Source organism: Polypterus senegalus, chromosome 7 (assembly GCF_016835505.1).
Source record: "Polypterus senegalus isolate Bchr_013 chromosome 7, ASM1683550v1, whole genome shotgun sequence".
NCBI lineage: Eukaryota > Metazoa > Chordata > Cladistia > Polypteriformes > Polypteridae > Polypterus > Polypterus senegalus.
This window is the reverse complement of record NC_053160.1, coordinates 9055134-9068646: the sequence shown is the minus strand read 5'-3', so window position 1 is coordinate 9068646 and position 13513 is coordinate 9055134. Positions and strand designations below refer to the sequence as shown.

General features: G+C 40.6%; 1 protein-coding gene across 1 annotated transcript in view; it reads right to left on the bottom strand.

Moving 5' to 3' along the window:
• The window catches only part of cntln (centlein, centrosomal protein), a 503405-nt gene that overhangs the window by 123257 nt on the left and 366635 nt on the right, over window positions 1-13513 (bottom strand). Inside the window, exon 19 of the mRNA XM_039758210.1 lies at window positions 8576-8796. Coding sequence (XP_039614144.1) covers window positions 8576-8796 — 221 coding nt within the window. The remainder of the gene's footprint in view (window positions 1-8575; window positions 8797-13513) is intronic.

The window sequence follows — 13513 nt, the reverse complement described above, 5'->3', positions numbered from 1 at the left end:
GCGTGGCCTCCTGAATGAGTGGAGCAGCAGAGACAGCGGGTCTCTAAGCCAAAATGAATGCTTGTCTGTGTTTCCTTAATGTATAGGGCCCTCCATAATACTTGGGACAAAGACACATTTTTGCTTAATGTCCCCCTCTGCTCCACAGTTTCAAATCACAAAACAAACAATTCAGATATTGTGATTAAAGTGCACATTACAGAATTCTATTAAGGGGATGTGCATACATTTTGATCACACAACACTTTTTCTACAAGGTCCCCTCTTTTCAGGGCACCATAATGTCTGCACCCAGCAATGGCAGGTCTATTAAGGCCGTCATATTCAGAACTTTGTTGCATATCCCACCCATGCAATGACTGCTTGAAGTCCGCAATTCATAGATTTCACTGTGGTATAACAGGTCCACGGCTCAGATAAAAAAAAGCTCAGGTTTTAAACAGATCGGCTTAAAGAGGGGGCATTGTAGTGTGGCCAGAGCAGTTCTCGGACGCTACATGAGGCGGACGTTTCTTCGCTTATGTGCGCAGATGAGGAATCGTCCGCATCTGTAATTGATGCCAGGAGCTGCTAATCGCCACACCTGAGCCACATCCCCATTATATATAGTAGGAGCGCGAGTGTGGAGGGGGAAGAAAAAAAGGATTGGAGTGAACGAAGGTTAGGAGGAGGAGGAGGAGGAAGACAGGCAAGGCTGGAGAAATAAAGAGCTGGGGCGAGACAGGCAGAGTGAGCAATCGAGAGCAGACTTGCCGGTGTTTTGCAAGCAGCTGGAAGGAGCTAACACACGGTAGGGCTGTAGGAAGTGGTCACTCCAGTTGAGCAATCAAGGAGCTGCAGTGACCTGGAAGGTGGTTGGCTTGCCGCATAAGGCCACGGTAGGCAGCGGGAGTCTTAGGAGAGTGAACCCCAGCGTGAGCGCCCTGACTGTTGGGGAACCTAAGAATCGGTCTGACGGAGCCAGGGATCGAAAGGCAACCGGACGTGAAGAAGGACAGCTGCAGGTAGGGCGAATCCCCTGGTGCCAAGCCTGGATGTGAGAAGCAGGGGAGCCCCAAGTAGAAAGAAGGCACTAGGTTTTGTTTTAAAAAGGACTGCATCCAGCCAATGTTTTAACCTTGGTTTTTAAAGATTCTTTTTAGATATTTTAACCTCCACTTTATCACTGGTTTTAATGGATTATTTCATTCTTTGACATTTTGGAAACCCTGCACTGTTTATTTTGAACATGGTGTTAATTTTGTTGTTTTAAATAAAAGCACTTCTGCATCTTTTGCACCATTCCCTTGCTTCATTGATGTCTTCACTGTCCAGCTCATCCGGTGACATTACCGATAGGTGACAAAGTCAGATGGGAGCGTGAAGCAGAACCCGCATCATGACAGTCACCAGCTTCTGAGGACTTCTCTGGTAGTGCTCTGCCAAGCTTCTAATGCAGCCATCTTCAGATCCAACTTGTTTCAGGGGTCTTGTCCCCTTACGTTTTCTATTCAGCATATGGAAGGCCCACTCAATTGGGTTTAAATCAGGTGACTGGCTTGGCCATTTCAGAATTGTCCATCTTTTTTGCTTTAAAAACCTCTTATGTTGCCTCAGTAGTCCACTTGGCTCATTATCTTTTTGTAGGATGAAATGCCATCCAGTGAGTTTGAAGGCCTTTACTGGAACTCAAGCAGATCAGATGTTTCTCAATACACCTCAGAATTCATTGTGCCATCAGCAGTTCCATCATCAATGAAGAGAAGTGTGTTATAGGACCTGTGGCAGCCATACATGCCCAAGCCATAAGACCACCAGCACCGCCATGTTTAACAGATGAGGCAGTCTGCTTTGGATCTCAGGCAGTTCCTTGTCCTCTCCACACTTTGCTCTTGACATCGCTCTGATGAGGTTCATCTTTGTCCTCATCTGTTTACTCAGACTTCTGCAGACTCTTTTAAGTCCTTTTTTCACAAACTGTAATCTGGCAGTCCTGTTTTTGTGGCTCACTAGTGGTTTGCATCTCACAGTGTGTCCTCAGTGTTTTTGTTCATGAAGTCTTCTGCTGACAGTCAACTCTGACACACAAACTTCTGCCTCCTGAAGACTTTCTAATCTGCTAGACAGGCGTGTGTTGCTTTTTCTTGACCATAGGGAAAATTTTCTGTCATCAACAGTGGAGGCCTACTAGTCCCTTTGTGATTCCAGAGCCCAACGGTGTGTTCTTTCTATTTTGTGACATTCCTGACAGTTGATTTGAGTCATCCTAAGGTTTTATCGATGTCTCCAAGGGTTTAATTCTTGTTTTACACCTCATAATGGCTTCTTTGACTTTCGTTGGCACAGCTCTTGCCCTCATGTTGAACGATGGAGACTACAGACTCCAAGGGGGACAAGCAAGCTGAGGTCTCTTATCAAGCAATGAAACCCACCTGAGGAATCACAAACACATGTGACGCCAATTGTCTTAAACACTATGGTGCTTTGAAACGGAGGGATTAATTAATTCATGCATATACAGGTAAAAGTTCCATTACAACGAATATCTTTACAATGAAATTTTTATTACAACAAAGTATTTTTATGGTCCCAACAGTTTCCCCATATGACACGAGTCTATAAAAATCTCGTTACTAATAAAGTACATTCAGCAGATCCTTTCAATGCCTGAATGAATCATCCGCAGAGAAGTTAGTTCTGTGGTCGCAGCTCAGTTGTGCACAACGATCCCCGAAGAGAAACATTGTTTTAAAAAAAAAAAACTTTCCTCGTAGTTTTTTTTTTTTTTGCCGTTTTTGTTTTCGGTGGTATTCAGTGATACCTTTTGCTTATTGCTCGTTAACATTTGAAAAACATCCATTGGAATTGAACTCATTGTCACCCTCCTATGGAAATGGCAGACACGAAAAAACGATAACAGACATATTAGAAAGAAAAAAAACTTTAAATTTAAATTAGATTTTAAACCAGTGAATTCAGAATTTCGCCATCGACACTGTCAACTTTCTTGAAAGACCGAGCAAAAAAAATCTTGGGTTGCAAATGTATACGAACTGCTGCATTTGAAGACGTCGAAAAAGCCATTTTTCTGTGGTTAACTGATGCTCGTTCAAGATACATTCCTATTAATGCAGCACTCATTAAAGAAAATGTGAAATTTCTAAACTCACTTGGAACCTCCGTCAACTGGACGACACTCCGAACAGCGCCCCAAAGTGCGATCACCGTGTCTGTGGAAGATTATTTATCTGCTGCTGGGGCAACAGCAGGCTCACAGTTCTGCTGCGTCTCTCTGCCAAAGCAAACTCAATGGGTGATACAAGGAACATTGTAAATGCAGGGCACAGTATAAGCTGGCCATGACCCTGCCTGACTGCTGTGCCTGTGTATAGGAGAGTGGCAGATCCCGCTACAATAAATAACTGCGCTGTTCCTGTTTCAAGCTGAATAAAGCTGGTTTTGCTAAATTACTGAGACTCAGCCTCGTGTTTTGGGGTGCAAGACAGGGACTTATAGCGTGACCCTGATCTTTTAGGATTCGCTTCTGTAGTGCTTCACTGCAGCGCTGTGAGCCTACTGTTGCCCTGCCCCGGCAACGGACAAACAATCTTACACAGATGCGGCAATCGCGCTTCGGGACGCACTTCAACGTGACGTTCCCGTTGGGTGGGGGGGATCGCAAAAGAGTTCAGAAACCTCACAATATGAAGAAGGAGAAAAGGATGATTTGGCTTCTGATTGATAACTGTGCTGCCCACAACATACTTCCGTATTTAGATAAAGTTCGCATTGAATTCCTCCCACCCAATTGCACAGCAGTGCTTCGGCCATTGGATTTGGGCATGATTCGCACCCTGAAAGTGTATTATCGTAAGGAAATGCTGAGAAAAATTCTCGTCAGCATAACTTGTAGATAGGAGGAGATGAAAATTAACGTGAAAGAAGCTATTGAAATGACTGCAAACGCCTGGACGCAAGTTAAAAAAAAGCACTATAGTGACAAATACAGAATCTCATTACAGCTAAATATTTTTTTAGGTCCCTGGCGGTTTGCTGTAACGGATTTTTACCTGTAGTTCAAGTAGGATTGACTACTGTAACGCGTTACTCACTGGCTGTTCAAATCACTTTTAACATGTAGCTTTCCGTTAATTTAAAATGCTGCTGCAAGAATCATTACAAGAACTAGAAAGCATAAACACACAACTCAAATTCTCAAGTCCTTGCTCTGGCTCCCAGTTACGCTTGGAGTGGATTTCAAAATCGTATAAGGTCCTGTTTAAAATTCTGAATGTATCACTTACAAACTGAGGGTGCATAAAGATTTCAATATGAAAACCTACTGAAGATTCCATGAATTCATAAAATAACGATGGGAGGTCGAGCTTTCAGGAACAGACACCTGAAGCCATGGATCGATATAACTGGTTATATAAGACAAGTCCCTTCAGTCTCAGGCTGAAATCTCACAACATTAGTCCAGTATACCCCGACTAGAACTGCCGAGTAGCCGTCCATACTGCATCTGTGTCTGTTAGTCATTTGAACAAAAAACATAAGTACTGTTATTTATTGGTAACCATTATTAATCCTCCTCTATTCTGTTTTTCTCCTCAATTTCCTGTTGTGGCATTTGGTGCCACTGCCTTACTGCCAAGCTGTTTTCCTGCCAATGGAAAGGCATTTGACATACTGGGAATCTTAAAATCGACAGAGAGGAAAGATGCTGTTGTCTGATTAGTCGGCCCAGCACTGACTGTTGTATAATGGCCAGGAAGGAGAAGCTGATTGGCCGAGGTCTCCAGGACTGTCACTTTATCTGATCTTGTGTTCTAACTGACTGTGGAATCCCCCCACAGGTTTATTTATTTTTCTAGGAATGCTGCCAAATGGCATTTTTGTTTTCCTCTTCTCCACTGTCAACTGGTAAACATGTCAAATTACAGACATGTCAAACAGATACTTATTTTGGACCTGCTTTCTCTCCATGTGTGTTTAAACAAATTGGTAGCAGTATGTGTATATATTATGTAATTAACAATTTGTAAAGTTTGTAACAGCACCTTATCCTAGAACGTATTAGAGCACTCTCAGCCTGCATTCAGTGAAGAGTACCAAACAAAAATAAAACAAATTAAAATGAATTGTGTAAAGCTCTACTTTGGGTAAATTGGGAAAAAAATCAAATTCACATTATGTGAATTTATGTTTAAAGTCCAAAAGTTCTTTACACTCTAGTAAAAATGCATCAATGGTGTCCTGAATAAATGACATATGGCATGTGCTGACATTTACCTCATTAACTTTTAAATAATTTTCTTTGCTCTCTAGATGGGTAAACAATGAGGTGTCCAATCTGATTTGAAGAAAACCCAGCAGTATATGTGTGACGTACACCATTCTCATTTGATGTAATATTTATAACCAGTAAGATTAAAATAAATAAAAGTTATCTGATGAACGGTAATGAAACTGCAGTAGCATGCTTTGCACTCAATAATACAATAATATATACATAAAAAATGCTTTTTAAAAACCACGCTTATATTAAGTTAAAAAGTGTACTAAAAAGTAAAAAATAAGTCTCTCATACATCACTCGTAAAATAAAAGGTGGGCCCTTCTGCTAAGATTTTAAAAAGTGTTTTTGAATGTTGATTGATGAAAAGTGCCCACGCTTTTATTTTACGAGTGATGTATGAGAGACTTATTTTTACTTTTAGTACACTTTTAACTTAATATAAGCATTTTTAAAAATTATTTATATATATATATATATATATTATTTTCAACTTTTAGTCTTAGGTTTGTTTTAGTATAATTTTGTAATCAATATTTTAACACTTTAATATTTCTAGCTATTACTAGCGCCATCTATTGGTGAAATCGTGAACTGTTCTTCGTATGAAAATTTTATTTCTTAATTAACATGGATTAATTAATCAATTAGTGGAACTGATTATTGATTCATGTATTGTCATTGGAAGTGAGTAAGTTTGCAAAATTTCAAGTCATTTGGACAATAGGAAGTGGGTTAAATATCGATTACAAGATTTGTACCAGACAACAAACAAGTGAAGTTAAAATAAGAATGGTAATAAAAATAAAGATGATTTGGGACAATCATCCTCTAAATTTTATAATAACAAAAATAATTTTAATTTTATTAGTAATGTTTACTCAAGAAACCTGAAATAACCCTGAAATTAAGCTGTATGCAAATAGATTAGAACAAAAAATACATACAGACAACAAATTAAAAATGTTAACATACACACAGACACACAAACCTATTAGATAGACAGACAAACAGAAAGATATGGGAAGTGCTATATGAACGGATAGATGGATAGATGTGAAAGGCACTATATAATAGATAGATAGATAGATAGATAGATAGATAGATAGATAGATAGATAGATAGATAGATAGATAGATAGATAGATATATAGATAGATATAGAAAGATAGATAGATAATAGATAGATAGATAGATAGATAGATAGATAAGGAACTATATAATAGACAGACAGACAGATAAACACTACTTGCCACCATGACACTCCATTGATCCATAACTTAAATATAAGAATGCTATCTTTAAGGCACATTAATGCAGACCCAAGATATTTTAAATTGGCTTCACATTCAAAATGCTTCAGAGAAGTTGGCTTTCTTGCAGTGAACGGAATATGATTTCAGCCCACCCTGTTCTCTGTGAGCAAAGATAAGAAAACCTTAGGAGCAGAGGTGAAATCAAGTGTGTCCTGGAGACCATAAGGGCTCCATTTTCCAATTTTTGTGTAACCAATTATGCCGGTGTTTACTAGGATTTACATACTTGGACATTTGAGATTGCCCCTCTGTGTCTCCATGGAAAAAGAAATGCTAATAAAGAAAGAGGGGCAATGGAGCTCTCTTTACATCAATGCCATTTACATACTCTAATTAAATAAATAAGTTCCTCAGACAGGCTCACAATAACACAGAGGTCAGCATTGTTACCTTTTGGAAATCCTGCCCTGGATTTGAATCCTGCTCCTCATCCAGGCCTGGACATTCTCCCCGTATTATTTATTTATTTTTTCTTTTTATAAAGCTCGGTCTTCTGCTAAGCACAGCACGCAGTACCAGTTGACCATAAACTGACCATTGGACCACGGGGTACATCTGCTCACTTTTAACAGCCTGTCTGAGTCGTCTCTCCACTTGTCTCTTCTCATTTCCCTGTCAGGTGGCTTACATGGCAGTCATGTTTCTCTCGGTCCACTGGTTTACATAGCTCCAATATTTTCAACTGTGTCAATTCATGGCCTTTGTTTTGTGTACTAAGGGATACTCTTCACAGATCACAGTGACACACCACACTCTAATGTTCTCAAAGATGTGAGTGTTAATTTTAAATTGAACTTGTGTTAATGTGTGAGTTTGTATGAGTCCATCTTGTGAAGGGCTGATGTGGTCACAGAAAGCCTCAGTACTCTGTGATGTGATTTAAAAATGCGATCATGATCTGTTCCTGTTTTTTTTTTCTTTTTAAACACAATATCATGCAATATCACCCCAGGGCAAGAGGGGGCGCAGTATCTAACATCTTTGTCTCTTCTGTTATCCTCAGCAGCAAGAAGATATACTTTAAAAGAACAGATGTTCAGGAGAATGTTATCTCAGATCAGACCCGTGTTACGATCAACACAGAGCTCTCAACAATGACCCGTTTAGACTTCTTTCACAAGACTACAAGCTCGAATGAGGTTCATGACCATTTTAACGTCATCAAGCTTTCTTTGTATTTAAAGTTAATGTGTAAGATTAAAAAAGGGGTGACCCAGCTGGCACCCCAAAACTTTCTAGATGTAACGAGTGTCCTTTCAAATTGTCCATACCATATAAGGGCAAAACTGAAATTCTTAAAGGAAGAAACACCAAAAAGCGGAACAGCTACAATAAAAAAGTGCCGGATATATGGAACAGTTTTATTAACCAAAGAAAATATCTTTGCGACTCAATGCAGGGAGAGAGCGAATTCAAAAGCCACCTTTGAAAAACAAGGACCCCTTTCTTTTTTTGCAGTGTCTGAGACGCCGACTGTGTCAAGTCTACGAAATCTCTGGGTCTGCTCATTTATTCCTTTTCCAAATGTGATTATTCCGGTAGCACAGGACATAAGGCTGGAAACCAAATGAGGTACACGTGAATTTTTTGGATGAGTTGTGAAACATTGTCTGAATACTATGTCATAATTTTACCCTGATTCCATTAAACAAAATTTTACTAGAAATGAAGTACGAGACCCAGGGAAATATTTAGTGTATCCATACTAATGGTGACGCTGCATGCGTAATTCCCAACGGCTGCTAACCGAACATTCAAATCTCCAGCACAACACATTACCTTAGACAGAAATAAAATAGGAGTAAGGAATTTTTTACATTTTACTGCGGAGAGACAAGACTGCCAATGAAATGCACAGCCGTACAATGCTATTGTTCTGTAGATGCTGACCTCTTTCTGTAAGGGCAGCCTTGTCAGCCATGTGCTTATTAAGCATGATAAGGGCAGAGGCCCTGTTGTGCAGCCAGTGCAAAATCTCTTTACCTGCGCAACCTGCTTGCTGATCTGAAATCTCTGGTTGACCAAGTTCAACTGTGAAGTTATCTTCTTGTTGGTTTCCTTTAGCTCCCTTGTGGTACTTAAGGCTACTCGCTTTTCTGTGTGTAAAGCAGCTATCTGCTGTTGTAGTGCTGTGATCTTCTGCTGCAGAGCCATCCAGCCAACTTTATTTTGAATCACAGCCTTCTTCTTCTTTGGTTTAATTTCTGCAAACAATAATAAAAAAAATCCTGTAATCAGCAACAGTTGTCAAAACAATGGCAACATGGATCAAATAATATTTTTTGAATCCAATTCAGGATCACAGGGCCCAGCGTGTAACCCGGGCAGCTGGTCCATTCATTGCATGGCCCACTCACAATTAAAGTGTCTTGCAAAAGTATTCAATCTTCTTGAAAGTCAATCTAATTTTCAGCATGACAAAATATTTGTCCACATATTTATCAATATAGTATTTGTAATGTGACTCTTATGCTGCAACAATACATTTCCAAAGTCCAAATAAAGCATTTTCTGTAGATAATTAAATGAAGAAGAGAAACTTAAAGTTAGTTTTTGCATACTAGTTAAATTATCCTCAAGATAGATAGAGTAGTTGGCAGGATTAGATAGATAGATAGATAGATAGATAGATAGATAGATAGATAGATAGATAGATAGATAGATATGAAAGACACTATATAATAGATAGATAGATAGATAGATAGATAGATAGATAGATAGATAGATAGATAGATAGATAGATAGATAGATAGATAGATAGATAGGCCAAGCGCTGTTTCAGCTGTAGAATGGCCAAATGGGGGAGGCAGCTTGATGGCCGAGGTCTCCAGGACTCTAAACAAATCCAAATCATACTAAAAATCCAACTGTCCATCTCCGAAATCTGCAATGCTCTTTAGCTGAAGCTGGAGTGAAGGTGCAGGGGTCCACAATTTCTAGGGCTCTCCATAAAACAGGCCTCTATGGGAGGGGAGCAAGAAAGGAGCCATTCCTTAAGAAGCTCCAGATAAAACCACATATGGCATTTGCACAGTAGGCAGTGTGGTGTCGTAGTTAAGGCTTTGGATTTCAAACCCTGAGGTTGTGGGTTCAAATCCTGCTACTGACACCACGGTGTGACCCTGAGTATGCCTTTCACCTTACGATCCAAATCATAACCTTAAATCTTCAAATGAGTGTCTGACTAGAATTCCAAAAGGTAAACTTACTCTGCTGTTATACACCTAAAATCTGGAATAGCTTACCAATAGAAATTTGCCAGGCTGATACGGTGGAACACTTTACAAAACGTCTAAAAACAGATTACTTTAACAAGGCTTTCTCATACCTTCAGTTTAGTGTAACCCTGATATTCTGTATATGCATTTAAGTATTATTTCTTTCATGGCTCCAAAATCCGTACTAACCTCTACTTTCTCTGCTGTTCTTTTTCTTGTTTTCTGTGATGCTGATCTGCGCCCCCGCCACCTGATCGGGACACCATGCTGTCCTTACTTTGATGGAGTGAAGGCCAGAGGTCTACATGACCAGCATCATCAAATTCTTCCACGTGAAGCCTAAAACCCATGGGGACTGATTGATATCATTTATGTTAGGTAGGATGCCCAGTGGGGGCTGGCCAGGTGGTCTTGTGGCCTTAGAACCCCTGCAGATTTTGTTTTTTTCTCCAGCCGTCTGGAGTTTTTTTTGTTCTTTCTGTCCTACCTGGCCATCGGACCTTACTTTTAGTCTATGTTAATTAGTATTGCCTAATTTCATTCTTATATTTTAATTCTTTTTTCTTTTGTTTTCTCTTCCTTCATCTTGTAAAGCACTTTGAGCTACATCTTTTGTATGAAAATGTGCTACAGAAATAAATGTTGTTGATGAGCAAGTCACGTCACCCGCCTGTGCTCCAACTGGAAAACCAAAAGAAAAGGAAATGATTGTATCACAAATGTTGCAAGTCACCTTGGATAAAGGCGTCAGCCATATAAGTTAATGTAAAATGTAAATGCTACAAAGCATGAGAAAGACACAGTTAAGATGCAAGAGAAGGTGTTATGGTCAGATGAGATGGTCTCATGGCCTCGGAACCCCTGCAGATTTTGATGGCCATCGCACCTTACTTCATTCTTTGTTAATTAGTATTGGCTAATCTTATTTTTATATTTTTCTGTTTTTCTTTCTTCATATTGTAAAACACTTTGAGCGACGTCATTTGCATGAAAATGTGCTATAGAAATAAATGTTGTTGTTGATGACTTCAAAGAGGTATGCGTGGCTTAAAACTAACACTGCCTGTTCCTCAAGAAACATCATATTAACAGTGCAATATGGTGGTGGCAGCATCAGACTCTTGTCAGAGTTGAAAGGGACAATGGATGGACACAAATACTGCAGGAGAACTTGCTCCAACAGTTCGGGAGATGATTCATCTTTCAATGTGACAAAGAATCTCAGTTTAAGGCCAAAGCAACACTGGAATGGCTCAACAACAGAAAGGTGGATGTTTTAGAGTCAAATCCCTAATCTTAACTGTATCGAGAATCTGCATCACTATTTGAAAAATGATGGCCAGAAGTTCCAGCCCACCAACCTTGAAGATCTCGATCAATTGTGCCAAGAAGACTGGAAAGGACTCATTCCTGAACAAAGTGCAAAACTGGAACATATTGACCCTAAAAGAATGAAGGCTGTCATTGCTGCAGAAGGGTCTTCGACAAAGTATGAATGTGTAGGGCTTGAACACTTAGGCAAAGATTAACTTTGGAGTTTTTACTTTTCAGTTAAATATCTACAGAAAAATGGCTTATTTGGACTTTGGAAATATATTGTAAACACCCAAGCCCCCTCCAGGATCCTGGCCAGAGTGTACAGCTGGTCCAGTGTTCCACGGCCGGGACGGAATCCGCACTGTTCCTCTTGAATCCGAGATTTGACCATCGACCGAACTCTCTTCTCCAGCACCCCTGAATAGACCTTACCGGGGAGGCTGAGGAGTGTGATCCCCCTATAGTTGGAGCACATCCTCCGGTCACACTTCTTAAAAAGGGGGACCACCACCCCGGTGTGCCAATCCAGAGGCACTGCCCCCGATGTCCATGTGATGTTGCAGAGACGTGTCAACCAGGACAGCCCCAGAACATCCAGGGTGGAATGCTCTCTCCCGGTTGGGAACACATTACTGCCTCAAGTGAAGGAGTATCTCGGGGTCTTGTTCACGAGTGAGGGAAGAATGGAAAGGGAGGTTGACAGACGGATCGGTGTGGCATCCGCAGTGTGGGCTCTGCAACGGTCCGTCGTGGTGAAGAGAGACCTGAGCCAAAAGGCGAGGCTGTCGATTTACCAGTCAATCTACGTTCCTATACTCACCTTTGGCCACGAGCTTTGGGTAGTGACTGAAAGAGCAAGATCGCGGATACAAGCGGCCGAAATGAGTTTTCTTCGCAGGGTGGCTGGACTTTCCCTTAGAGATTGGGTGAGGAGTTCAGTTATCCATGAGAGACTCGGACTAGAGTCTCTGCTCCTTCGCATTGAGAGGAGTCAGTTGACGTGATTTGGGCATCTGGTCAGGATGCCCCCGGACGCCTTCTTGGGGGGTGCTGTTCCGGGCATGTCCTACTGGGAGAAGGCCACAGGGCAGACCCAGGACATGCTGGAGGGATTATATCTCCCGGCCTGCCTGGGAACGCCTCTGGGTCTTCCCAGAGGAGCTGGAGGAGGTGGTTGGGGAGAGGGAGGTATGGGCTTCCCTGCTTAGGCTGCTGCTCCTGCGACCTGACCTCGGAAAAGCGGTGGATAATGGATGGATGGATGGATGGAAATGTATTGTGACAACATAAGATTTCACATTAAAAATACTGAAAGATAAATATGTGGACAAATCTTCTAACATGCAGAGAATTAAGTTGACTTTCAAGGGGACTGAATAGTTTTGCACGCCACTGTAAAGGGCCAATTTACAATCACCAGTGAACCTAACATGCTTGTTTATGGGAAGTGAAAAAAACAACAAAGACGCAAGGAGAACATGCAGGCTTGTCACAGAAAACGAACAGACGCAAAACCGAAACAGGACTCTGGACCTGTGAGGTAGCAGTGCTTACCATTGGACAACCACAAACAGTTATCTGAAATTTAAAATGAACTAGAAAAAGGAGCTATGCTCACACATTCAGTTGGAAGTTGATTAGCTTGCATAATAAGAAAAACTGATTGTGTCAGATTATAGTTTTTTACTTTGACTGACTGGACAGTCAAAGTAAACTGACAGGAAATAAGGGATGAGCACTGAAGGGACAAAGTAAATGAGGCTGACACAATCAGCCTGTTGTTGTCAAATGCCTGCAAAGTTTACTGTGAATAAGACAGAGTAACCCTGTGAGGTAATACACCATCATACCAACAACAACAATACTTGACAATATATTTTTAACCAAATAAACAAAGTTTAGAAGAAACAGAAAATCAGAGAGCACCTCACCAAAATTAGGATGTGATGCTGAGTAATTATCAATACCGTTTTCTAAAATCTTCTAATTCAAATATCTATAGAGGGTCGATGCGTAAATAGAATTTTGAGCACCAGAAGACAAAATTTTACCTGTCAGCATGCGATGGGATCCAGTTTTGATATTTAAGTTTATAATAAATGTGATGCGGCTGTAAAACACTATTATCTACCCCAGTCTGTCATTTATTGGTCAAGCGCAGTTCTTCCCAAACTTGGTCCTGGGGCACACTGTGGCTGCAGGTTTTTGTTCCAACCAGATCTATACTAATAAAAGGCAAAGCCCTCACTCACTCACTCACTCACTCACTCACTGACTCATCACTAATTCTCCAACTTCCCGTGTGGGTGGAAGGCTGAAATTTGGCAGGTTCATTCCTTACAGCTTCCTTACAAAAGTTGGGCAGGTTTTATATCGAAATTCTACG